Source organism: Excalfactoria chinensis, unplaced genomic scaffold, assembly GCF_039878825.1.
Source record: "Excalfactoria chinensis isolate bCotChi1 unplaced genomic scaffold, bCotChi1.hap2 Scaffold_85, whole genome shotgun sequence".
NCBI classification, from domain to species: Eukaryota; Metazoa; Chordata; class Aves; order Galliformes; family Phasianidae; genus Excalfactoria; species Excalfactoria chinensis.
The window spans coordinates 1,407,074-1,433,631 of record NW_027315717.1 but is presented as its reverse complement, the minus strand read 5'-3'; the positions used below and the strand labels follow the sequence as shown (position 1 = coordinate 1,433,631).

The 26,558-nt window shown below is 47.9% G+C and overlaps 3 protein-coding genes across 3 annotated transcripts; 2 read left to right on the top strand and 1 right to left on the bottom strand.

Annotated features, from left to right (window-relative positions):
- Nucleotides 1–3,034: 3,034 nt before the first annotated feature.
- On the top strand, nt 3,035–4,000 carry LOC140265412 (olfactory receptor 14J1-like). Its single transcript, XM_072361334.1, has one exon. It carries the CDS (start codon nt 3,035–3,037, stop codon nt 3,998–4,000), a length of 966 nt encoding a protein of 321 aa, XP_072217435.1.
- A 6,831-nt stretch (nt 4,001–10,831) lies between these two features.
- Nucleotides 10,832–17,721, bottom strand: LOC140265411 (olfactory receptor 14C36-like). The gene is made up of 2 exons (XM_072361333.1): nt 16,817–17,721; nt 10,832–10,916 (listed from the first exon to the last, which is right to left on the bottom strand). Exons 1-2 carry the CDS (start codon nt 17,719–17,721, stop codon nt 10,832–10,834), a joined length of 990 nt encoding a protein of 329 aa, XP_072217434.1.
- Nucleotides 17,722–25,298: 7,577 nt separating this feature from the next.
- Nucleotides 25,299–26,234, top strand: LOC140265410 (olfactory receptor 14J1-like). The gene has a single exon (XM_072361332.1). It carries the CDS (start codon nt 25,299–25,301, stop codon nt 26,232–26,234), a length of 936 nt encoding a protein of 311 aa, XP_072217433.1.
- Nucleotides 26,235–26,558: the final 324 nt, after the last annotated feature.

Genomic DNA, 26,558 nt, shown 5'->3' with positions numbered 1-26,558 from the left:
GCTAGACAGAAACAGAACGTAGTGGGTGAGCAGTTGGCCAGCAGGTCAGGCCCAAAGGATTACAGTCAATGGGATCCATCGGGCAGGTAGATGGTCACTATCAAGGTTCCTTAGGGCTCCATTTTCGGGCCACTTCTCTTTCATGTATTTGCAGATGACCTGCATGCAGGACTTGGAGTTGTTCTGAGCAAATTTGCTGATTAGAGGTGCTGTTGCGTCCAGTGAGGGTGGAGAGGACTTGCAGAGAGATGTGGACAAGTCAGAGAAGTGGGTACCAGTTGGTCCTAAGCACCAAGTGCATAAAGCAGAACAAGAACAAGTGCCTGATTGTGCACCTGGGTAGGAGCAACCCTGGACATACACACTGACTGGATATGGGACACTAGAGAGTGGTCTGACTGAAAAGATTGGAGGTCATGGTCAGCATCAAATTGAATGTGAGTCAGCGATTTGCCCAGGCAGCCAGGAAGGCCAGTGGTCCCCTGGAGTGCATCAAGCAAGGTATTGCCAGCTGGGTGAGGGAAAGTATCGCCCCTCTCTGCTCTGCATTGCTACAGCCACATCTGGAGCACTGGGTGCAATTCTGGGCAGCGCAGAGCATAAAGGACATCAAACTATGGGAGGGTGTGCAAAGGTGGGCACTGGAACTGAGAGATCTGAAGTTCAGAGTTTCACTGGGATTGACTGCTTGTTCAGACTTGGCCATTCTCACATCCCAAAGCCTGCAAGGACACACAGGGCACACATGGGACATGAACCTCACAGCATCCTTGCACTCCATGCTGAGCCTGGGATCTCTTGTCCCCATGTCTTTCATTTAACATCATACAGACCTTCATCCATTGCTTCAGGATAGATCTTTAGTCAGCATGAGGTTCTCCCTCAAGTGCCAAGTGGCCTTTCTGCTTCATAAGAAAAAGCAGGGATTTCTCAGCATCAGAGCCACCATGCCAGTGCCTTTGCCTGCCTGTAGTCATGGCTTCCAATTATCTGCTCTAACAAGTCCCTGGGGAAGCTTGCTTGTTAGTGTCCCTCAGTGGGCCCATTAATACTCCAAGAAAGTTCACTGTTACTTCTGCCTTTGTCTTGTTGAGCACTCTGTGCAAACTTCTCTCTGCACTGCAGGTTGACGGACTCGGCATCAAGTGCTGCCTGGGGCCCATTATCACCTGAAGAGCCTCCTGTGCCTTGTGCCTTCCTGTCATCCTCTTCAAATTTTCATAGCGTGTACAGCAAAATGGGGAGATATCTAGAAAGAGCTTAAAGTGGCCGAAGCCGGCAGGCGTTTACTGTTTATTTATTTATATGTGAGTTTAAACAAAACATTAAATCAGCACTGTGCAACTGGTATCAATCCTGAATGTTCCCAATGAGTTCTGTTGTGTTACTGTGTGGACAAATTTCCTCCTCAACCTCCCCACCCCATTTCTGCTTACATAGGCCCCATGGGACTTGCATCAATTTTCCTCACATCACTCTTCTCTGCTGCCACCCGCTCAGTGTTAAAACTCCTCTGCACCAACTCCAATTAGCTTTCCACAGAGAACCAGCGGCACATGGGCCAAGAAAGAATTCCCTTTGTTTTTGGCCAACAAACAGAAGGAAAGGTGTTGCAATTGAATGAACAGGAAAACACAGTGATCAACTGCATGCCATGACCAAGCTGCATCTATTGAGGTTTGTCTGTCACAGGGAATATTTGTACAAGAAATGAGTTAGACACAGTCATGATGCTGTTGACTTTCAGGAGCTGTTGGCCATGAGGACCCAGGGATACCTCAGGGGAGAGGAGTGGGAAGGATGAAAATGTCATGCTATTCTGTTGTGCTGGGCTGGGCTCCTGGGACTCAGGGAGCTCATACAAATGGGCAGTGCTGCAGAGAGACAGCTGTGTCCAGGAGCAGCTCTTGTGCACAGCACAGCCTGCAGGTGACAGAAAGAGAGGAGAGAAAGGGGAGAGAGCTTGCAGGATGTGAACGGTCAGAGCGGGCTGTGATCTCAGTGCAGGAGCACTGCTCACAGATCATGACACGGTAAGTCTCACTGTAGACCATGTAGATGCTATTCAAAGAGGGTTAACTAAATGCGGGACATCCCATAGCAGAACTGGCTTCAGGCACTGCATGTTTCTTTTCAGGGGAAAAAGACTTGTGCTCCAGCTGAGGGTTTCCATGCTGCAGTATGAAAGCACAGCCTTGATGGCTGCGTGTCCCAGCACAGCTGCAGGTGGGTGCCCAGGGCTGTCCTGCAGAGCAGGGTCCCTGCTGTGCAGGGGGAGATGTGTGGGTGGAAGGAGTCCCCTGGCAGGGCTTCTGCTGCCACAGCTGCTTCCTGGGGCAGGGGGATCACAGCTCCACTGCACAACTGAATGTTTGTGAGGGTATTTTGCCAGAGGAGAGCAAAGGCATGGATTTTCCATTTCCTGTTCTGAGGGAAGTCAGAAAGGACTGGGGCAAAAATCTAAAGGGGATGTCTAATTTAACATAGCTATGTTACACCCAAATATTTCTGCAGTCAGTTGGTGTTTTTGTGGACAGTCAGAGAACAAGGTGAAAACACAGAATGTGCTTTCAGCCTCTCCTTTCTAAAAGGAAACAATCACTTTAATTTATCACTGCTTTCTGCAGACATTAATAGATGATTTGTCCTGCAAGCAGGAATGTCTTCCCTAAGACATTTCAAAGTGCACTGAGGCTGGGGCTGGGGTCTTAAAGAACAGCTGCAGTAAAGAGGAAAATAGCCAGGAGGCTGGGATATGATTAGGAAATGAGAAGTCAGAGCTCCGTAATCTTCTACTCCTTAAGAGATGGTGAAACTCATGAAAATAAATAAAAGTTCTGGAGTTAAATGATCATTTTCCAAAGGGAAAGAAGAACTTATATACTGCTATTTATCTTGCTCCACAGCTACTGCTCTGAACAGCTTTTCTTGTATTCCAATAATATACTAAAGCAGGAGGAGTGTCTCTGAGAATGGTCTGGACTTGTCATTATCTTCTGCACTCTGAGCAGGACTCCAAGCCCAGGAACAGCAGATGCCCAACAGCAGCTCCATCAGCGAGTTCCTCCTGCTGCCGTTGGCAGACACGCGGCAGCTGCAGCTCCTGCACTTCTGGCTCTTGCTGGGCATCTACCTGGCTGCCCTCCTGGGCAACGGCCTCATCAGCACAGCCGTAGCCTGCGACCGCCGCCTGCACACCCCCATGTACTTCTTCCTGCTCAACCTGGCCCTCCTCGACCTGGGCTGCATCTCCACCACTCTCCCCAAAGCCATGGCCAACGCCCTCTGGGACACCAGGGCCATCTCCTACGCAGGATGTGCTGCACAGATCTTTTTCTTTTACTTCTTCATCTCATCAGAGTTTTCCCTTCTCACCATCATGTCCTATGACCGCTACGTTGCCATCTGCAAGCCCCTGCACTACGGGACCTTGATGGACAGCAGAGCTTGTGCCACCATGGCAGCAGCTGCCTGGGGCGCTGGGGTTCTCAATTCCCTGCTGCACACTGCCAGTACGTTTTCACTGTCTCTCTGCCAAGGCAATGTTGTCAACCAGTTTTTCTGTGAAATCCCCCAGATCCTCAAGCTCTCCTGCTCAGGCTCCTACCTCAGGGAAGTTGTGCTTCTCATTTTTAGTGTCAGTTTAGTCTTTGGCTGCTTTGTTTTCATAGTTGTATCCTATCTGCAGATCTTCCTTGCTGTGCTGAGGATGCCCTCTGAGCAGGGACGGCACAAAGCCTTCTCCATGTGCCTCCCTCACCTGGCCGTGGTCTCCCTTTTTATTATCACTGGCATGTATGCCTACCTGAATCCCCACACTTTGTCCTTTCCATCCATGAACCTTATGGTGGCACTTCTGTACTCAGTGGTGCCTCCAGTAATGAACCCCCTCATCTACAGCATGAGGAACAGTGAAGTCAAAGATGCAGTGAGGAAAGTGATGGTCAGATGTGTTTCAAAAGCAGTGAAGTGGCCATTTTTTGGAATTCATGTCTTGTAATGCAGCTTTTTACTAAATCAAGCTCTCTTAATTGTTTGCCATTTTGTATGTGTCATTTATTCTTACTCATTTTTTAAAATACTGTAATGTTTTTCACCAAAACATCATTACTCAAGTCAGTTCCTATTCAGCTTGTTCCTTTGTCCATTAGCCCACTAATACTCTTTATAATGAACCAGGCTCTCTGTGATCCTGAACAGAACAAGGGACACGCAGTGATTCTGTCTGTTCTCCTTCTTTTGGAGCTGTCAGGGTTGGATGTTCTCAGAAACCTACAGTCCAGCAGGAAGCACACAGCTGTTCATCAATCTGTGCGGTGCCTTCTGCCTGCAACAGCTGACGGGCCATCCCTGGGTTTCTGGCTGGGGTCTGTGCTTTCAGGCTCACATCTGCCAGTGCCTCTGAGAGGCCAGCAGCAGCAGCTGGTTTGCACATTGGTTGTCACGTCCCCTCTTCTTCATTCCCTGTGAGACCCTGCACAGGACAAGTTCTTGGATATGGGTTATCACAACAGATTATTCCAAGCTTCATAGAATCATAGAATGACCCAGGTTGGAAAAGACCTTGAAGATTATCAAGTCCAACCACAGCCTCACCATAGTACCCCAACTCTAACAACTGTCTGCTAAATCATATCCCTGAGTACCCCATCCAAACAGCTCTTTAACACATCCAGGGATGGTGACTCATCCACCTCCCAGGGGAGCCCATTCCAGTGTTTAACTACCCTTTCTGTAAAGAAGTTCTTCCTAATATCCAACCTGAACTTGCCCTGGCGCAACTTGAGGCCATTTCCCCTCGTCCTGTCACTTGTCACCAGTGAGAAGAGACCTGCCCCACTCTCACTGTAAGAACCTTTCAGGTACTGGAAGACGGCAATAAGGTCTCCCCTCAGCCTCCTCTTCCTCAGACTAATCAGCCCCAGCTTCCTTAGTCTCTCCTCGTAGGGCTGATTCTCCAAGCCCTTCACGAGCCTCGTTGCCCTTCTCTGGACCTGCTCCAGTACTTCCATATCTTTCTTGTGCTGAGGTGCCCAAAACTGGACACAGTACTCGAGGTGAGGCCTCACCAATGCCGAGTACAGGGGCAGGATGACTTCCCTAGTCCTGCTCACCACACCATTCCTGATCCAAGCCAGGATGCCATTGGCCCTCTTGGCCACCTGGGCACACTGCTGGCTCATATTCAGCCCACTGTCCATCAGCACACCAAGGTCCCTTTTCAGCAGGCAGCTTTCCAGACACACCTCCCCAAGCCTGTAGGGTTGCCTGGGGTTGTTATGACCAAAATGCAGGACCCGACACTTGGCCCTGTTGAAACTCATTCCATTAACCTTGGCCCATCGATTGAGTCTATGGTCCCTCTGTAGTGCCCTTCTCCCCTCAGGCAGATCAACACTCCCTCCCAGCTTAGTGTCGTCTGCGAACTTACTGAGGGTGCACTCAATCCCCTCTTCCAAATCATCAATGAAGATGTTAAACAGAAGCTGTCCCAGCACCGAGCCCTGGGGGACGCCACTTGTGACCGGCCGCCAACTGGATTCCACTCCATTGACCACAACTCTCTGGGCCCGGCCATCCAACCAGTTCTTCACCCAGCGGAGCGTGCGCCCATCCAAAACACGGGCAGCCAGCTTCTCTACCAGAATGGGGACAGTGTCAAAGGTCTTACTGAAGTCCAGGTAGACCATGTCTACAGCCCTTCCTTCATCTACTAAGTGGGTCACCGTGTCATAGAATGAAATCAGGTTAGTCATGCAGGATCTACCATTCATAAATCCATGCTGACTAGGCCCGATCCCTTGGCTGACCTTTAGTTCATCCATGATGATACCTGAGATGATCCTTTCCATAACCTTCCCAGGCACCGAGGTGAGACTGATGGGCCTGTAGCTGCCAGGATCGTCTTTCCGGCCCTTTTTGAAGACGGGCATCACATTCGTCAGCCCCCAATCCACCGGGACATCCCCAGTCAGCCAAGACTGCTGGAAAATGATGGACAGTGGTTCTGCAACCACATCCACCAACTCCCTCAGCACTCTAGGGTGCAACCCATCTGGCCCCATGGACTTATAAACATTCAGCTTTCAAAGTATATGGATACCTATAGAGCCTTATGGATGCCCATAGAGCCTTAAGGCTGCCTATAGAGCCTTATGGATGCCTATAGAGCCTTAAGGCTGCCTATAGAGCCTTATGGATGCCTATAGAGCCTTAAGGATGCCTATAGAGCCCTATGGGTACCTATAGAGCCTTGAGGATACCTATAGAGCTTTATGGATGCCTAGAGAGCCTTGAGGATACCTATAGAGCCTTGAGGACGCCTATAGAGCCTTAAGGATGCCTATAGAGCCCTATGGGTACCTATAGAGCCTTATGGATACATATAGAGCCTTATGGATAACTATAGAGCCTTAAGGATGCCTATAGAGACTTATGGATACCTATAGAGCCACACGGATGCCTATAGAGCCCCCCCCCCCAATTAATCCTATAGGAGATGGGAGATGCCCCCCCACACACATTATCCTATAGGAGGTGGGAGAAGCCCATCCCCCCTATCCCCCAAAATCCCAATAAATAGACAATAACAACACAGCTGTCCCTGTCGCATCCTTCTTACCTCACCTGGCATGACCCTCATTAATGGACACTAATTAACGGACCCTAATTAAGGGACCCTAATTCTAGAACATTGGGCCTCTATGGGTTGACCTGATGGCCAATGCTCCCATAGGGCTCTAAGGGCTGACCTGATGGCTGTGTGCTCCCATAGGGCTCTAAGGGTTGACCTGATGGCCCCCATAACAGCACTCAGGTCCCCCCAAGAACTCCATGGGATCTATAAGGACCCCATGTGCATCCAGCCCCATAGATCTGCATCCAGCCCCATAGATGTGTGTCCAGACCCAAAGATTTGCGTCCAGCCCCATAGATGTGTATCCTGCCCCATAGATGTGCGTCCAGTTCCATAGATGTGCATCCAGCCCCATAGATCTGTTATGGCAACCAGTGCTTCCCACCCCTCGTTCGCCATGGCAGCTCCTGTCAATCAAACCCATCTCCATGACAACCGTCCCACCTCCCGTTGCCATGGCAACCGGCATCTTTCCCTCCCCTCCCTCCCCCCATTCAAACTCCTCCTTTTTAACTCGTTTTTTTTTTTGCCTCTTATTGCCACTATTCACCCCAAAATCCCTTTTCCCCCCCAACCTTTTGCCACAGACCCCATTGAGCCCCATAGGCCACCCATAGACCCCCATAGAACCCTATAGGTTACCATAGGCCCCCATAGACTCCCATAGAACCCTATAGGTTACCATAGGCCCCCATAGACTCCCATAGACCCCCTATAAGACCCCACAGACCCCCCCTAGGCCCCAGTAGACCCCCACAGACCCCTATATGCCCCCATAATAGCCCCATCGAATTCTATAGACCACCATAGAACCCCATAGGCCCTGATAGTCCCCCCATAGAATACTATAGACCCCCATTAGACCCCCATAGCCCCCCATAGAACCCGACAGACCCACATAGGAGCACTCAGGACCCCCATAAGCCCCTATAGACCCCCCAAAGGCTCCCCATAGGCCCTCATAGACCCTCATAGGACCCCATAGACCCCCAATGGGCCTCATAGACCCCCCCATAAACCTCCATAGACCCACATAAGCCCCCCATTGACTCCCATAGGACCCATCAGGACTCGCCAGGACCCCCTTAGGAGAACCCGGAACCCACTTTGGACACCTCAGGACCCACCAGGACCCCATAGGAGTCAATAGGAGTTAGCCGTTGACTCCCGTTGACTCCCATTGACCCCCACTGACTCCCATACACTCCCATTGACCCCCGTTGATTCACATTGACCCCCATTGACCCCCATTGACTCCCATTGACTCCCATTGACAACCATTGACTCCCATTGACCCGCATTGACTCCCATTGACTCCCATTGACACCCATTGATTCCCATTGACTCCCATTGACCCCACTGACTCCCATTGACTCCCATTGACTCCCATTGACTCCCATTGACCCCACTGACCCCCATTGACTCCCATTGACTCCCATTGACTCCCATTGACTTCCATTGACTCCCATTGACCCCCATTAACCTCGATTGAATCCCATTGACTCCCATTGACCTCCATTGACTCCCATTGACCCCCATTAACTCCCATTGACTCCCATTGATCCCCATTAACCCCCATTGATCTCCATTGACTCCCATTGACTCCCATTAACTCCCACAGACCCCCATTGACTCCCATTGATTCCCATTGACTTCCATTGACCCCCATTGACAACCATTGACTCCCATTGACTGCCATTGACTCCCATTGACTGCCATTGACTCCCATTGACTCCCATTGGCACCCATTGACCCACATTGACCTCGGTTGACTCCCATTGAACCCCATTGAATCCCACTGACCCCCACTGACTCCCAATGACTCCAATTGACCCCCATTGACTCCCATTGAGTTTCATTGACCCCCATTGACCTCCATTGACTCCCATTGACTCCCATTGAGTTCCACTGACTCCCATTGACTCCCATTGACCCCATTGACTCCCATTGAGTCCCATTGACCCTAATTGACCTCCATTGAATCCAATTGACTCCCATTGATTCCCATTGACTCCCATTGACACCCATTGACCCCCATTGACTCCCATTGACTCCCACTGACCCGCATTGACCCCCAATGACTTCCATTGACCCCCATTAACTCCCATTGACCCCCATTGATTCCCATTGACTGTTATTGACCCCCATTGACTCCCATTGATCCCAATTGACCCCCATTTACTCCCATTGACCTCCATTGACTCCCATTGACTCCCATTGACTACCACTGACTCCCATTGACTCCATTTGACCCCCATTGACTCACATTGACTCCCATTGACTCCTATTGACCCTAATTGACTCCCATTGATTCCCATTGACTCCCATTTACTCCCACTGACCCCATTGACTCCCATTGACTCCCAGTTTAGGCTTTGGCTGCTTTGTTTTCATAGTTGTGTCCTATGTGCAGATCTTCATGGCCGTGCTGAGGATGCCCTCTGAGCAGGGACGGCACAAAGTCTTCTCCACGTGCCTCCCTCACCTGGCCGTGGTCTCTCTGTTTCTCTGCAATGTCCTTTTTGCATACCTGAAGCCCTTCTCCACTTCTTCTCCATCCATGGACCTGATGGTGTCACTTCTGTACTCTGTGGTGCCTCCAGCAGTGAACCCCCTCATCTACAGCATGAGGAACAGGGAAGTCAATGATGCAGTGAGGAAAGTGATGATCAGATATGTTTCAAAAGCAGTGAACTGCCCATCGTTTTTGAATTCATGACATTTAATGCATCTTTTTACTAAATTGATCTGTATTTTAATGTTTTTGTTTGTTTGTTTGTTTGTTTTTGTGCCATTTTGTATTTGTAATATATGCTTGTTCATTTTTTAAAATACTGTAATGTTTTTCTCCAAAACATCATTACTCATGTCTATTCCTGTTCTGCTTGTTCATTTCTACATTAGCCCAGACATACTCTATATAATGAACCAGGCTCTCTGTGATCCTTAACAGAATAAAGGACATGCAGTGAATCTGTCTGTCCTTGTTCTGGAGCCATCGGGGTTGGATGTTCTCAGAAGCCCACAGTCCAGCAGGAAGCACACGGCTGTTCATCAAACTGTGAGGTGCCTTCAGCCTGCAAAAGCTGAGTGGCCATCCCTGGGCTACTGGCTGGGGTCTGTGCTTTCAGGCTCACATCTGTCAGTGCCTCTGAGAGGCCAGCAGCAGCAGCTGGTTGGCACGTTGGCTTTCATGTCCCATCTTCCTCATGTCCTGTGTGTTTTGTCTCCAAGATCTGAGAATTTCTCCACTTAACATTAATTTATGTCAAAATTTAGACATTTTTCTCTCGAATATCAATTTTTATCCCAGAAATTACAAATTTTCTCTGATAGATATCACACTTGACCTCACCAAAGAGACAGTTTCTCCTCAAAATACTGCTTTTCATACTTTTCATCCCCAAAAGAAGACATTTTCTACACACAATTACTCTTTTTAGCACAATATGATGCTTTCATCCCTAAATGCCCTTTTTTGTCTCCAGTATATGACAGTATCTCCCCTGAGTATCGATTTGCGACAATATTTTGACATTTTTCCCTGAATATCACTATTTGTCCAAAAAATAAAGCATTTTCTCTGTTAAATATCACACTTGATCCCACCAAAAAGACATTTTCTCCCCAAAATGTCAGCGCTCAGTCAGGTTAGAGAGCTCTCTTAGTTTCTTGTAGCATCAGAACAGTGTGTCTTTCTTGTGTTCAACATACATCTTATATACCATTCACTTTCAAGCAAGACATTCCTGTTCCTCTAACAGTTCCTCCAATCAGTTAATTGGTCCCAGCTTCTCCCAAACAACAGTGACAAAGGATGAAAGGTTTCTTAAGAGTAACAGGATTAACAATGCATATCAGTGGAACCTCCTGTCCACCCTTAGAAGCAAACAGACACTGCTTGCTGTTGTCTCACACTCTGGTCTCCCAAGGTATCACAGTGATAAGATCTATTAAAGAGTCTGATAAGCTCTTTGATGATTTGCTCACAGTTACATCTTCCCCCACACTACATCACCCTCCTTTTACCCCCTCTCTTACTGCAGCCACTTGTCCCTCCTTTGGATCTACCTTAGTTTTCTTGCTTCAGTGCCCCATCACCCAGAACAAGGTCTGCACGTGCCCTCCCATGGACACCTCAAATCTCCTGATGATCAGTGAAGCCCTTTGATGACCAGTGACACCCTCTCCTGATCAGTGAAGCTTTCTGATGGTTAATGAACATCTCTGACAACCAGTGGAGCCATACATTGTGGTTTTATTAAAAAAAACATGCATTCTCCAAATTCTCCACTATGCCCAGAAGAGACTGTGCCTGTTTCTTGCTCATGGGTGGAAACACAGCCCAACCATTTGCCATGGGTTAGTCCAAACTGTACTGGAACAGGGTGGTGCTTCTGAGCACCTGCAGTACACTGATGATATTGTTGTGTGGGGCAATAAAGCAGAAGAAGCTTTCACGAAAGGAGAGCAAATCATCCAAATTCTTCTGCCAGCTGGTTTTGCTACTAAGCGAAGCAAAGTAAAAGGGCCTGCATTGAACATTCAGTTCCTAAGTATAAAGTGTCAGGATGGACGTTGTCACATCCCAACAGATGTGATCAACAAAATCACTTCCTTGTCTCCACCCACTAGCAAGAAAAAGACACAATCTTTCCTGGGCAAAGTGGACTTTTGGAGGACTCGTGTTCCCAACTACAGCCTCACTGTAAGCCCCCTTTATCAGGTGACATAGAAGAAGTAGGATTTTACACGAGGCCCTGAGCAGCAGCAGGCTTTTGAGCAGATTAAACAAGAGATAGCCCGTGCCGTGGCTGTGGGGCCAGTACGGATGGGTGAAGAACATTCCAGCAATGGGTGGTAGAGCATTTAAGCACTGGGAGAAGCATCTGGCAGAAGCCACTTGGTTGGTCAATACTAGAGGATCTGTCAAACGTGATGGTCCTAGCCAATCCAGTCCCCTCCATACTATAGAGGGAGATAAGGTCTCTGTTTTACATGTAAAGAACATGTTGGGAAAAGCTGTTTGGGTCCTTCCAGCCTCTGGAAATGGCAAACCTCTCCGTGGAACTGTTTTTGCCCAGGGACCTGGGTGCACTTGGTGGGTAATGCAGAAGGATGGGGATGTTCAAAGTATACCATAAGGGAACTTGATGCTGGGGGAGTGCAGTCAGTAATTCTATGTATGTATGTATATATATGCATGTGTAGTGTATTTTAATTATTATAGTTATACATTTTGTTATATTGCACCACGTTTTACAACTTTACATTGATTTTACTCACATTTTACTGTGGGTTTTTCTCACACTTTACTTGTTTAGTTGTTGTAGCCCTTAAGACCACCAACCAGAGCCAGCCAAGTGTTTACCAGCCTGACCCAAGTCAAAGAAAATCAAGATGACAGCCTTCATCTGAAAGACCAGCAATGAACCACCAAGAGATTTGCATGTGTAAAAGAACTGAGACTTGGGGAGGGAAAAATGTCCATCGTTTTGGGGACTCATTGTTGTGCGAGATGGAGAGGTCAGCTTGGCCTCACTGAATGACAGTGACAGAAACTAAACTGGGTGACAGTGAGGATCCGGAAAAGAGACAGGAGGTCTGAAGAAATGGGGGTGTGTTGTACCTCAGCATTCAATAAGCTCTCTGCTTGACTTGAGGAATCAAACTTGATAGCCCGAGAGATATAGAGCAGGTATGTTTATTTCAGCGTTGCTGAAATTTCCATGCTGGGTGCAAGAGGGATCACTCTTTCTAACTGGCACACCAGCAAGCAAAAGTGTTTCATGTTTGGGAGCCAAGCTCATACATATTCAGCAGATGTCCTGGAAGCCATCTACATACTCATAATTTTCCCAGTAATTTATTTGCATACTGCCCCTCCCCTAGGAGCACGCACTGTCCATAGCAGGGGGCTCCTCCTGGTGGTTGCTGGATGAAGGCGCGATGTCTTCCTGGCGAAGGCTGGAAGTCTTCCTCACCCTGCCCTTTTCACCCCGCTGCAGCTTCACAGAAACAATCCGTTTCCAGCTGGTCCCTTGCCCAGTGTTCCCCATAACTCTGACAATGGAGTTTCAAAATATTCTTTTCTTTTCTGGCCTGACATCCTGCTTACACAGTCCCTGTGCAATAGTTAAGTCTTAGATTGTCCCCCTGTTCAAACTCAGTCCCTCCTTTTTTTGGACCTAGCAAATACTTATGCTAGATTACCACATTCCGGGAAAGGGAAGATTTCAAATAACTTCCACTCTCCACTTTCTGTCTTAGTTTGCACTGTTTCTATTCTTCATAGCTATTCCCACAGGTTTTACACTGCCGTAATACACACCTCATTTCAACGTACATTGAAACAAGCAAGATGACTGCAGAAATACAATGCAATAAAAAGTTGCTTTAGCAATGCAAAATTCAGTAGGAAATCAGATAGTTTTTCCATTTTCTGTGAATCCAAATGAAGTGTCATCTGTGAATCCAAATGAAGTATCATCTATCAATACTTGATGAAGTAGTTTAGTATGTTTCCATATAGACTGTAGATTGGATTCTTGCTTTTTTTTTCTAGTTAGAAATGTACTTAATCCAATCCACATTGTTGTTAATTGTCACCTACCAGAACAGTGATTCAAACCCTTCAGCAATTGGATTTCTTGACTTAAATTTACCAGAGATACCTCTGGGCACTCCAACTGAATCTATATCTATATACAGCATCATCAAATGAGAACCCTAAGCTCCTTTTGTTCCTTCTGGGTGTGTGTGACATCCCCTTCCTGAATGCCAGGGTGAATGGTCTATTTGTTCCACAGAACACTGGGACCTGTTCTAGGATTATTCTGTAAACAAACCTCACATTGCTGTGCTACCTATTCAGTGGTGGTGTATAACTTCAGAGCCATAATCCATTGGCTCAACTATTGATACAGAGCCTCTTTTCCCCTAAGAGTTTTATTTTGCTGTGCTCAGCCATGATTATGGCCCCTAATAGGGATGTAGGAACTATTATTTTGTTTTGAACCCTAACCCACCCTCCTTCGCCCACCTGCCCTCCTGAGACCTCTATCAATTTTTGTTATCTTGGTTTTTAATCTCATTTTAAATGTTTACTGTCTGGAACCAAATCCTGCGCCTCCATGTCCTCTGTTTCTGTATACTCTCCGACCCCCAACACCACCCTTCTTCCCCCCCTCCCCAATTAATTTCAGCAGACATGGAGGGAGAAAACTGAAAGACTGTAACTATCCACGCCAGACAGATCCTCTCAACATAATCACGAGACGCCTAGTGTGGGTGTTAGCATATACTATAAAGACCATTGAAAAGCCTCGCCAATACTGAGGTGGCTTGAAATGAGTGGTAAGGAGCCATGGGTTCATGTCTGACAAAGGAGCAGATGGCAAATACAGAGGAACAGACAGCAGAGTGCCAAACGGTGGCAGAGGAGCAGACGGTGGATTGCCAAATGGTGTAAGATCCCATCACTTGTGCGTGGAACCCACTCTATGTCGTCCTGGTCAGGACAATGGGGGGAGACGTCAGGGGGAGACGAGCTGTGCAAAAAGAGGTGAGCGTGAACATGGAGCTGCATCTCACGCGGGAATGGTTCCATGGCAGGCTGGAAGCAGGACAGAATGGGCGGCACATTGCTGAGTGGCTTCTGACAGAGTGCTGTTCTGAGATGGGGGTCCCCGATGGCTCCTTTCTTGTCAGGGAGAGCAAAACGTTTGTTGGGGACTGCATTCTGTCCATCTGGCGTAATAGGAAGGTGCAGCATTGTCACATCTGCCAGCGGCAGGACTCCAGCATCCACAGGTTCTTTCTGACTGACAGCTGAGACTTTGACAGCCTCTACGACCTCATCACCCACCACCGGGAGACACCGCTGTGGTACAACAAAATTGAGATGAGGCTGACAGAGCTGGTGCCTCAGTCCAACCCTTGCAGCAACACAGACTGGGTGCCACGGGATGGCACAAGAGGGACCATGCCAATTCCCATGATAATTTTGTAAGCACTGTATATGGATATGCTACCAATGGATATAAATCCTCCACTATTCTATTGATAGACATTGAATCTTGTAGTCTCCAGTAGTTCCTGTACAGTTTTATAACCCGGAGGATGGGTGTGTTGTATTTTTGACTCACACTCCACCAACAACCCGAGTTTCTGAAAATGATCAATTACTGGCTGGATTGCTTTCCTGTCTTTGAATATGAGGGAGTACTGTTTAATCCAAACTGGCTGCGCTCCCTGCTTTATTCTGAATGCCATTGGTGCTGCATCCTTGGGTTTGCACCACACACACCCCATGATGAACTAGACCACGTTCTTCATCTGAAATCCCAATCCCTGCAGGGGTAGTGATTATTGCTAAACTAAGCACCTCTATTAAATGTTCTTCTTTTACCTCAGACTCCAATTGTCCTTTAGACTTTATTTCAACTTACATTTGTTCTAGTAAACCTTGCCATAGCAAAGGCTTTGGTGAATGTAACTTTGTGTATTCTTACCTGTTTACCTAGAATAAATAGTAAAGGCTTAAGAAAGTAAGCCTTATCACTTTGGGGCAGTACTTTCTACTGCTGTTACAAAATCATGTATGCATAGAAAGAAGCACCCGTATCCACCAGAAAGCAAACCTCTTTATCATGCTCTCCTAGCTACAGTTTCACCAGTGGATCTGCTAGGGTAAACTTTGCAATCGGAGAAGGTTGCCTCTCCCTCAGCTTGGTAGGATTTCTCCACCAGTGCAGTTTGCGCACTGCTTTCGTTCCAATAGGGCAGAGAAATCTTGGGGTGAGCCAAAAGGTTTCCCCCTCTCACCTGGTTCTGCAGCCAAACAGAGCTGGTCCCATCTGGGTCACCAATCTGACATGTGGAATCAAACTCTATAAACCAAGGTTAGGTTACCAAGCAGGGAAGTGTTTATTCAGAGCAGGGTGCAAAGGGGAATCACTCCTCCTGTCTTGCACACTAACATGTAGAATTGTTACATCTTTCAAAGCCAAGCTCATGCATATTCAACAAATGTCAGCTGCATGCCCCGCATTTGCTCCAAGCTCTGGAAAGATTGCGCTGTCACTCCACCCCTCATAATGAGCTCTGCAGTCACTCCTGCTACAGGTCCTGTAGCTGTTCCAAGTATTGCAATAAAAAAATGAAACAACTCCCTCCCAAGGGAGGTGCACTGTACCAGGAGGTACAACCCTGTGGTCACTCCAACCCCTTCAAAGAGCCCAGTGGCTGCTCGAACTTCAGTCACAGCTCCTGTGGTGGTTTCTGCTATGGCAATGAGCTCTGCAGTTGCTCCAGCTCTTGTAACAGCCCAACAGCCTCTTCAGCTCCTACAGTGAACCCTGTGACTGTTAAAACCCCTGCAACAAGTCCTGGACTTGCAAATAAGCATAGGGAGTAATGTTTGCAACTGCATATATTACATATATGTGAAAATATGCTGTATATAAACATGTGTATATATATATGTGTGTATAGATACATATATGTTATAAATATTATCTTTTTTTCTTTTTCTCTGTCTTAGTAAATAGCTTTCATCCAAGAAATTCTACACCTCTGTACTGTTATGAGTCCCTTAAATATCTCCTTGGGACTCTTGAATCTGACCCAGTCACTCAGTGAAAAGCATCAGAAGATCTCAAGGTCTCAGGGAGCAGCTCCTGAGGTATATTCCTTACACCAGCTTTGGAAGAGACCTCCAGTTCTGTGCTCCTGCTCTGAGGGTGCCTTCTCGTTATGGCAGTGCCAGCAAGGAGGCCAGAGCTGACACAGCCGTTTGTATTGCCGGCTCAGAGCACTGTGGCAGGGAAAGAGTGCAGGAATGAAAAGAGAATGTTCTGCTGCCATCCGTAGCTGTAGCTCCCCCAGATCCAGATAAGGTAGGAAGAGAGAAGAGCTAAGGAAAAGTCTTCTTTAAAAGCTTTTCATTTATCTCTCAGCCTATTCAGGGAATCTGGTTCAATGTTTACACGAGCTCATGGAGTGAGAATACGAAAAGCAGGTAGGAAAGAAGTGAAATAATTTGCAACATTTTTCTGCAGATTGCTGTATCATATGCAATCAAATAATCAAATATGCATGAAACATAAAGAACCATTAATGGGAATCGTGAGAGGAAGATGTGCACATTATGGAATCTGGAATAGTGCGGACTGTAACACCTCTCTGAGAGAGTGCTTGATCTCCCTGTTCCTCATGCTGTAGATAATAGGGTTCAGTGTTGGAGGAACCACTGAGTACAGAAGTGCCACCATCAGGTCCATGGATGGGGAAGAGAGTGAGAGTGGCTTCAGGTTGGCAAAAGCACCAGTGCTGACAAATAGAGAGACCACGGCCAGGTGAGGGAGGCACGTGGAGAAGGCTTTGTGCCGTCCCTGCTCAGAGGGCATCCTCAGCACAGCAAGGAAGATCTGCACATAAGACACAACTATGAAAACAAAGCAGCCAAAGACCAAACTGGCACTAAAAATGAGAAGCACAACTTCCCTGAGATTTGATTCTGAGCAGGAGAGTTTGAGGATCTGGGGGATTTCACAGAAAAACTGGTTGACAACATTGCCTTGGCAGAGAGGCAATGAAAACGTACTGGCAGTGTGCAGCAAGGAATAGAGAAGCATACTACTCCAGGCAGCTGCTGCCATGGTGGCACAAGCTCTGCTGTCCATCAAGGTCCCGTAGTGCAGGGGCTTGCAGATGGCAACGTAGCGGTCATAGGACATGATGGTGAGAAGGGAAAACTCTGCTGAGAGGAAGAAGACAAAGAAAAAAATCTGTGCAGCACATCCTGCGTAGGAGATGGCCCTGGTGTCCCAGAGGGCGTTGGCCATGGCTTTGGGGAGAGTGGTGGAGATGCAGCCCAGGTCGAGGAGGGCCAGGTTGAGCAGGAAGAAGTACATGGGGGTGTGCAGGCGGCGGTCGCAGGCTACGGCTGTGCTGATGAGGCCGTTGCCCAGGAGGGCAGCCAGGTAGATGCCCAGCAAGAGCCAGAAGTGCAGGAGCTGCAGCTGCCGCGTGTCTGCCAACGGCAGCAGGAGGAACTCGCTGATGGAGCTGCTGTTGGGCATCTGCTGTTCCTGGGCTTGGAGTCCTGCTTAGAGTGCAGAAGATAATGACAAGTCCAGTCCATTCTCAGAGACACTCATTCTACTATACTATAAATTTTTCTTTTATCTTTGGAAAAGTGATCATTTAACTCCAGAACTTGAGTATTTTTTTCATGAGCTTCACCATCCCTTAAGGAGTTGAAGATTAGGAAGATGTTACTTTCTTCTCATTTCCTAATCGTATCCCAGCCTCCTGGATATTTTCCTCTTTACTGCAGCTATTCTTTCTGACCACAGCCCCAGCACCTGTGCACTTCAGTTTGTCTTAAAGAAATCTGCCAGTTTGCAGGAGAAATCAACTATTACTGTCTGCAGAAAACAACAATAAGTTAAACTGATAGTTTTCTTTTAGTAAGGAGAGGCTGAAAGCACAACCTGTGTGACATTTCACCTTGTTCTCTGCCTGATCAGAGAACAACTTACAGATCAACAAAATATTTCTGAGTTTCAGAACTGTGTTTAAATTAGACATCCCCTTTTAGATTTCTGCTCCCTTTTCTTTCTGCCTTCCCTCATAATAGGAAATGAAAAATCCCTGCCTTGGCTCTCCTCTTGCCTAGGGCCCTAGGAAACATCCTGTTGTGCAGTGGAGCTGTGATCCCCCTGCCCCAGGCAGCAGCTGTGGCAGCACAAGCCCTGCCGGGGGGCTCCTTCCCCCCACACGTCTCCCCGCAGCACCCTGGACAGCTCCCCGGGCAGGCTGAGTGCTGAGCCTGGCAGGCGGCAGAGTCCCATAGCCGGCACACAGCCCCTGGGGCACAGCAGGGACCCTGCTCTGCAGGACAGCCCTGGGCACCCGCCTGCAGCCCCACATGCACAGCCTGCAGCTGTGCTGGGACACGCAGCCCTCAGGGCTGTGCTCTGACGCTGCAGCAAGCAAGCCCTCAGCTGGAGCAGAAGTCTTTTCCTACAGCAAAGAAACATGCAGTGCCTTCAGCCAGATTTGCTATGGGATGTCCCAGATTAAGTTAACCCTCTATGAACAGCAGCTGCATGGCCTGAAGTTAGACTTACCGTGTCATGGTCTGTGAGCAATGCTGCTGCAGTGAGCTCAGAAGGCTGCTCACACCTTATGCATCCTGGAAGCTCTCTCCCCTTTCTCTCCTCTCCTTCTGTCACCTGCAGGCTGTGCTGTGCACTAGAGGTGCTCCTGGTCACAGCTGTCTGTCTGCAGCACCATCCACTTTTATGAGCTTCCTGTGTCCCAGGAGCCCAGCCCAGCTCAGCAGCAGAGGATATCATTTTTATCCTTCCCACTCGTATCCCCTGAGATTTCTCTGCATCTTCATGGTCAACAGCTCCTGAAAGACAACAGCATCATGACAGTACATTAAAATCTGTTGAATTTAACACCAGATTTCTAGTGGTCAGTGACTTATTCCAGACATGTGGTATGTCCTCCCAGAGAGTGTTTGTTGAAACTAAAAGGGCACACAGATAAGGACACAGTATCATAGAATCATAAAATCACCTTGGCTGGCAAAGACCTACAAGATCATCCAGTTCAGCTGTTCACCTATCACCAATAGCTCCCACTAATCCATGTCCTTCAACACAATATCCATTCATTCCTTGAATACCATCAACTGGTGAATCCACCACCCCCCTGGGAAGTCCATTCCACATCCCAAAGTGCAGGACTCAGCATTTGGTCTTGTTGAACCTCATCCCACTGGCTTCAGCCCAGCTCTCCAGCCTATCCAGATCTCTCAGTAGGGCCTTGCTAACTCCAGGCTGATCCACACTCCCAGCCAATTTGGTGTCATCTGTAAACTTATTTAGGGTTCACTTGATGCCTTCATCCAGATCAACAATAAAGGTATTGAAGAGGAAAGGCACCAGCACTGACCTCTGGGGAACACCAAGTAGGCGCACAGGTAGGCGTCCAGCCCAGTCTTGAATATCTCCAGACAAGGAGACTCCACAACCCCCTTGGGCAGCCTGTTCCGTCACCCTCACTGTAAAGAAGTTCTTGCACACATTCATGCGGAACTTCCTATGCTCCAGTTTCTGGACATTTCCCCTTGTCCTGTCTCCACACACTGCTGAAAAGAGTTTGGTCTCTCCACTTTGCCACCCACACCTCAGATATTTATAGACCTGGATCACGTCCCCTCTCAGTCTTCTTTTCTCAAGGCTAAACAGACCCAGTTCACATAGTTTTTCTTCATACGGGAGATGCTCCAGGCCCTTCACCATCTCTGTAGCCCTTTGCATCACTCTTTCCAAGAGATCCGTGTATTTTTTTTATAATGGTGAGCCCAGAACTGGACACAGTACTCCAGATGAGGCCTTACCAGGGCAGAGTAGAGGCGAAGGATCATCTCATTCGACAACCTGGCCACCGTATTTTGTATGCACCCCAGAATGCCATTGGCCTTTTTGGCCACGAGGGCACACTGCCAGCTCACGGCCAACCTGTTGTCCATCAGGATACCCAGGTCCCTCTCTGCAGAGCTCCTATGCAGCAACTCATCCCCCAACCTGTCCTGGTGCATGCAATTATACCTCCCTAGGTGCAAGACTCTCCACTATCTTTTGTTAAACCTCATCTGGTTTATTACTGCTCAGCTCTCCAGCCTGCCAGGCCTCGCTGAATGACAGCACAGACTTCAGGTATGTCAGCCAGTCCTCCCAACTTCCTGTCATCAGCAAACTTGCCGAGGGTGGCCACTATCCTCTTTCAAGGACACTGATAAAGAAGTTGAGAAAGACTGGACCCAGCACTGACACCTGGGGAACACTGCTACTAACAGTTCTCCAACTGGGCTCTGCACCACCAACGACGACCCTCTGTGCTCTGCCCGTCAACCAGTTCTCGACTCACCTCACTATCCATTCATCTATCCCACATGCCCTCAGCTTTCATCTAAGCAAACTTTCATAGGAGACAGTATCAAATGCCTTGCTGAAATCAAGGTAGAAGACATCCACCACTCTCCCCTCATCCACACAGTCGGTGACAATGTCATAGAAGGCTGTCAGGTTGGTTGATCATGACCTCTCCTTGGTGAACCCATGCTGACTACTCCTGACAACCTCCTTTTCATCCAACTGTCTGGTGATGGCTTCCAGCACAAGCTGTTTCAGCACTTTTCTAGGGACAGAGCTGAGGCTGCCTAGCCTGTAATTGCCCTGATCTTCCTTCTTGCCCTTTTTTGAAGACCGGAGTGACACTGTCTGTCGTCCAGTCTTCAGACACCTCCCCTATTCTTCAAGACCTCTCAAAGATGATAGAGAGTGGTGCAGAAATCACCACTGCTAGCTCCCTCAGCATCCGTGGATGCACCCCATTGAGCCCTATGTCTTTACGAACATCAGTGTGGCCTAGGCGCTCACGGACCAGCTCTTCCCTGACTAAAGGCAAGTCTTCCATTTTCCGGACCCTCATACTAAGCTCCAAGGTCTGGGATGGTTGAGGGAGAGCTTTCTCACAGAAGATGGAAGCAAAGAAGGCCTTCAGTATCTCCACCTTCAGAGCATCCCCCATTAACAGAACACCCCCCTCACTTAGTAGGGGACCCACAATCTCACTAGTCTTCCTGTTAATCTTAACATACTTAAAATAAATAAATAAATAAACAAACAAACCTTTTTTATTATCCTTTTTTAATGATTGTCAACCCATTTATGTAATACTATGCTCTGTTTGAAGGGAAGTGTGTGAGAGAGGTGGGCCAATGAGTGCTGGTTCTGCTGTGATGTGTTTATAACTGAATAATACAGACTGTTCATGGAAAGTTAGATGTTATTAAGGGTGTATATGGGAACTAAAAAACAATATTGTTTGACAAACACTTTTGATGGTATAAGAAAGTGTAATTGTTGATGGCATATGGAAGTGTACTTGAGGGGATGTGGAAGTGTAAATGAGGGTACAAATAGTGGAATAGTTTACAGAGGAAAAGGAGTTAAAGGGAAAGTGAGTTAATCGGCACTGACATGAGAGCAATCCCCCGCACCACTCCTCTGTGAGAAGAGCAGAGCAGAGAAGAGGCACAGTCCCCATGTATCAGGTAGTGTTATTCTGCTTACCAAATGGATGAGCTCACAGCAGAAGAGGCAGTTCTTCCTCTCTGCTCCATCAGTGGCATACTCTGGAGTTCAAGGCACTGGAAAACTATGGCACATCTAAGTTCGATCAATGATTACTCCTTAGGGCTCTCATTTCAATTGTATCTAATCTAGCCTAGGGTCATACCAGTTGACAGGAAGCTGGCAAATGTTGTCTCCTTGAAAGGAAGAGCAAGAATGATGACATGGACAATTATGGATCTTTCAGTCTCACTCCAGTGCCTGGTAAAATTATGGAGAAAAAGATGATGGGAGTTATGGAAAAACAGCTGAAAGACAATTCTGTCATTGGTCGCAGCCAACACAAGTTCCTGAGGGGACGGTCATGTTTAACTTCAGGTCCTTTTATGACACGGTTATCCATTTAGCTGACCAAGGTAATCCAGTTGAAAATGGATGAAATCCTTGAGGAATTCAGTAGAGCTTTTGATACTATTTCTCACCGCATCCTTCTAGACAGAATGTCCTGCATGCAGCTAGACAGAAACAGAACGTAGTGGGTGAGCAGTTGGCCAACAGGTCAGGCCCAAAGGATTACAGTCAATGGGATCCATCGGGCAAGTAGATGGTCACTATCAGGGTTCCTTAGGGCTCCATTTTAAAGCCACTTCTCTTTCATGTTTTTGCAGATGACCTGCATGCAGGACATGGAGTTGTTCTGAGCAAATTTGCTGATTGGAGGTGCTGTTGCCTCCAGTGAGGGTGGAGAGGACTTGCAGAGAGATGTGGACAAGTCAGAGAAGTGGGTACCAGTTGGTCCTAAGCACCAAGTGCATAAAGCATAACAAGAACAAGTGCCTGATTGTGCACCTGGGTAGGAGCAACCCTGGACATACACACTGACTGGATATGGGACGCTGGAGAGAAGTCTGACTGAAAAGATTGGAGGTCATGGTCAGCATCAAATTGAACATGAGTCAGCGATGTGCCCAGACAGCCAGGAGAGCCAGTGGTCCCCTGGAGTGCATCAAGCAAGGTACTGCCAGCTGGGTGAGGGAAAGGATCGTCCCTCTCCACTCTGCATTGCTACAGCCACACCTGGAGCACTGGGTGCAATTCTGGGCAACGCAGAACATAAAGGACATCAAACTATGGGAGGGTGTGCAAAGGTGGGCACTGGAACTGAGAGATCTGAAGTTCACAGTTTCACTGGGATTGACTGATTGTTCATACTTGGCCATTCTCACATCCCACATCCTGTGATGAGACACAGGGCACACATGGGACATGAACTTCTCAGCATCCTTGCACCCCATGCAGAGCCTGGGATCTTCTGTCCCCATGTCTTACTTTTAACATCATACAGACCTCCATTCCACTGCCCCAGGAAGGATCTTTAGTCAGCATGAGGTTCTCCCTGCCAAGTGTCTGGGAATCAGGGCTTGGCCTGTCTGCTTCATAAGAAAAAGCAGGGGTTTCTCAGCATCAGAGCCACCATGCCAGTGCCTTTGCCTGCCTGTAGTCATGGCTTCCAATTTTCTGCTCTAACAAGTCCCTGGGGAAGCTTGCTTGTTAGTGTCCTCAGTGGGCCCATTAATACTCCAAGAAAGTTCACTGTTACTTCTGACTTTGTCTTGTTGAGCACTTTGTGCAGTCTTCTCTCTGCACTGGCGATTGACGGACTTATCATCAAGTATCGCCTGGGGCCCATTATCACCTGAAGAGCCTTCTGAGCCTTGTGCCTTCCTGACATCATCTTAAGGTATTCAGAACCTGTACAGCAAAATAGAGAGCAATATGGAGAGAGCTTAAAGTGGCCGAAGCCAGCAGTCGTTTACTGTTTATTTATTTATATTTGAGTTTAAACAAGTCATTAAAGCAGCACTGTGCAACTGTTATCAATCCGGAATGTTCCCAATGAGTTCTATTCTGTTACTGTGTGGGCAAATGTCCTCCTCAACCTCCCCACCCTATTTCTACTCACATTGGCCCCATGGGACTTGCATCACTTTTTTTCACATCAATCTTCTCCTCTGCATTCACCCGCTCAGTGTTAAAATTCATATGCACCAGCTCCAACTAGCTTTCCACAGAGAACCAAAGGCACATGGGCCATGAAAGAATTCCTTTTGGTTTTGGCCAACAAACAGCAGGAAAAGTGTTGCAAGTGAATGAATACTAAAACACAGTGGTCAACTGCATGCCATGTCCATTCCGCTTCTGTTGAGGTTTGTCTTTCACTGGGAAAATTTGTACAAGAAATGAGTTAGACACAGTCATGATGCTGTTGACTTTCAGGAGCTGTTGGCCATCAGGACCCAGGGATATCTCAGGGGAGAGGAGTGGGAAGGATGAAAATGTCATCCTATTCTGCTGGGCTGGGATTCTGGGACTCAGGGAGATCATAAAAGTGGGCAGAGCTGCAGAGAGACAGCTGTGCCCAGGAGCAGCTCTTGTGCACAGCACAGCCTGCAGGTAAAGGAAGGAGAGAAGTAAAAGGGGAGAGAGCATGCAGGATGTGAACAGTGTGAGTGGGCTGTGAGCTCACTGCAGGAGCATTGATCAAAGACTATGACACGGTAAGTCTCATTGCAGACCATGTAGCTGCTATCATAGAGGGTTATCTAAACTGGGACATCCCATAGCAGATCTGGCTGCAGGCACTGCATGTTTCTTTACTGTGGAAAAAGGTTCTGCTCCAGCTGAGGGCTTGCGTGCTGCAGCATCAGAGCACAGCCCTGAGGTCTGCATGTCCCAGCACGGCTGCAGGCTGTGCATATGGGGCTGCAGGCGGGTGCCCAGGGCTGTCCTGCAGAGCAGGGTCCCTGCTGTTCAGGGGGATGATGTGCGGGTGGAAGGAGCCCCCTGGCAAGGCTTGTGCTGCCACAGATGCTGCCTGGGGCAGTGGATCACAGCTCCACCGCAGAACTGAATGTTTGTGAGGGTGCTTTGCAAGAGGAGAGCCAAGGCAGGGATTTTTCATTTCCTGTTCTGAGGGAAGGCAGAAAGGACTGGTGGCAGAAATCTAAAAGGGGCTGTCACAGCTCTGAGAATTTTTCTTCAGTCAATTGCTTGTTTTGTGAACAGTCACACATGGTGCGCTGTCAGTCTCCTCTTTCTCAAAGGATGGGACCAATTGAAATGATCATCATTTTCAGCAGACATGAAGAATTCACTTAACCTGCGAACAAGCAGCTTTTTCAAACTGAAACTGAATGGCACAGAGGTTGGGTTTGGGACGCTAAGAGCAGTTGGGGTAAGGATATAAGGCATAAAACAGATGAAAATATCCAGGGAGACAGGATAAGATAAGAAAATATGTGGAAGTTTAGAGCTCCAAATGCTGCTTCTGCTTAAGGAATGATGAACTGCATGAAATTAAAAGCAAGTAATGGTGCTAAATGTACACTGTTGTAGGAGAATGAAAACATTTCATATAAAAGCAGGAGGAGTATCTCTGAGAATGGTCTGGACTTGTCATTGTCTTCTGCACTCTGCACAGGACTCCAAGCCCAGAACAGCAGATGCCCAACAGCAGCTCCATCAGTGAGTTCCTCCTGCTGCCGTTGGCAGACACGCGGCAGCTGCAGCTCCTGCACTTCTGGCTCTTGCTGGGCATCTACCTGGCTGCCCTCCTGGGCAACGGCCTCATCAGCACAGCCGTAGCCTGCGACCGCCGCCTGCACACCCCCATGTACTTCTTCCTGCTCAACCTGGCCCTCCTCGACCTGGGCTGCATCTCCACCACTCTCCCCAAAGCCATGGCCAACGCCCTCTGGGACACCAGGGCCATCTCCTACACAGGATGTGCTGCACAGGTGTTTTGCTTTTTCTTCTTCCTCTCAGCAGAGTATTCCCTTCTCACCATCATGTCCTATGACCGCTACGTTGCCATCTGCAAGCCCCTGCACTACGGGACCTTGATGGACAGCAGAACTTGTGCCACCATGGCAGCAGCTGCCTGGGGCGCTGGGGTTCTCAATTCCATTCTGCACACTGCCAGTACGTTTTCACTGCCTCTCTGCCAAGGCAATGCTGTCAACCAGTTTTTCTGTGAAATCCCCCAGATCCTCAAGCTCTCCTGCTCAGCCTCCTACCTCAGGGAAGTTGTGTTTATCATTTTTAGTTTCAGTTTAGCCTTTGGGTGCTTTGTTTTCATAGTTGTGTCCTATGTGCAGATCTTCAAGACTGTGCTGAGGATGCCCTCAGAGCAGGGATGGCACAAAGCCTTCTCCACGTGCCTCCCTCACCTGGCTGTGCTCTCACTGCTTGTCAGCACTGCCTCTATTGCCTACCTGAAGCCCACCTCTGCCTCCTCCTCACTCCTGGATCTGACAGTGGCACTTATGTACTCAGTGCTTCCTCCAACACTGAATCCAATTATCTACAGCATGAGGAACAGGGAGATCAAGCATGCTCTCAGCAAGGTGTTGCAGTATGCACTATTCCAGCTTCCATAAATTGCACATCTTCCTTATAGGATTCCCAGTGATGGTTCCTTATGTTTTAAGCATCGTTTATTGTTTGATTGTGTGTGATATATTAACCCACAAAAAAATGTTATTGAGCTTATAAATAAAAAAATTATTTCACTTCTTTCCTACCTAATCTCCAATTTCTCCCTCCAAGAGCTCATGTTAACATGGAACCAGATTCCCTGAATAGGTAAAGAGATAAATAAAAAGCTTTTAAAGCAGACTTTTCCTTTTCTCTTCTCTCTTCCTGCCTTGTCTGGGTCTGGAGGAGGTACAGCCACAGACAGCAGCACAATGTGCTCTTTTCCT

Excerpts from the sequence above, each read along its gene's own strand:
- LOC140265412 (XM_072361334.1), top strand. The coding sequence starts at position 3,035 with ATGCCCAACAGCAGCTCCATCAGCGAGTTCCTCCTGCTGCCGTTGGCA.
- LOC140265411 (XM_072361333.1), bottom strand. The coding sequence starts at position 17,721 with ATGCCCAACAGCAGCTCCATCAGCGAGTTCCTCCTGCTGCCGTTGGCA. Across the intron at positions 10,917-16,816 it reads AAGCACTCTCTCAGAGAGGT|AATGCATGTTTTTTTTAATA; the intron begins GTTACAGTCCGC and ends GAGAATTTGGAG.
- LOC140265410 (XM_072361332.1), top strand. The coding sequence starts at position 25,299 with ATGCCCAACAGCAGCTCCATCAGTGAGTTCCTCCTGCTGCCGTTGGCA.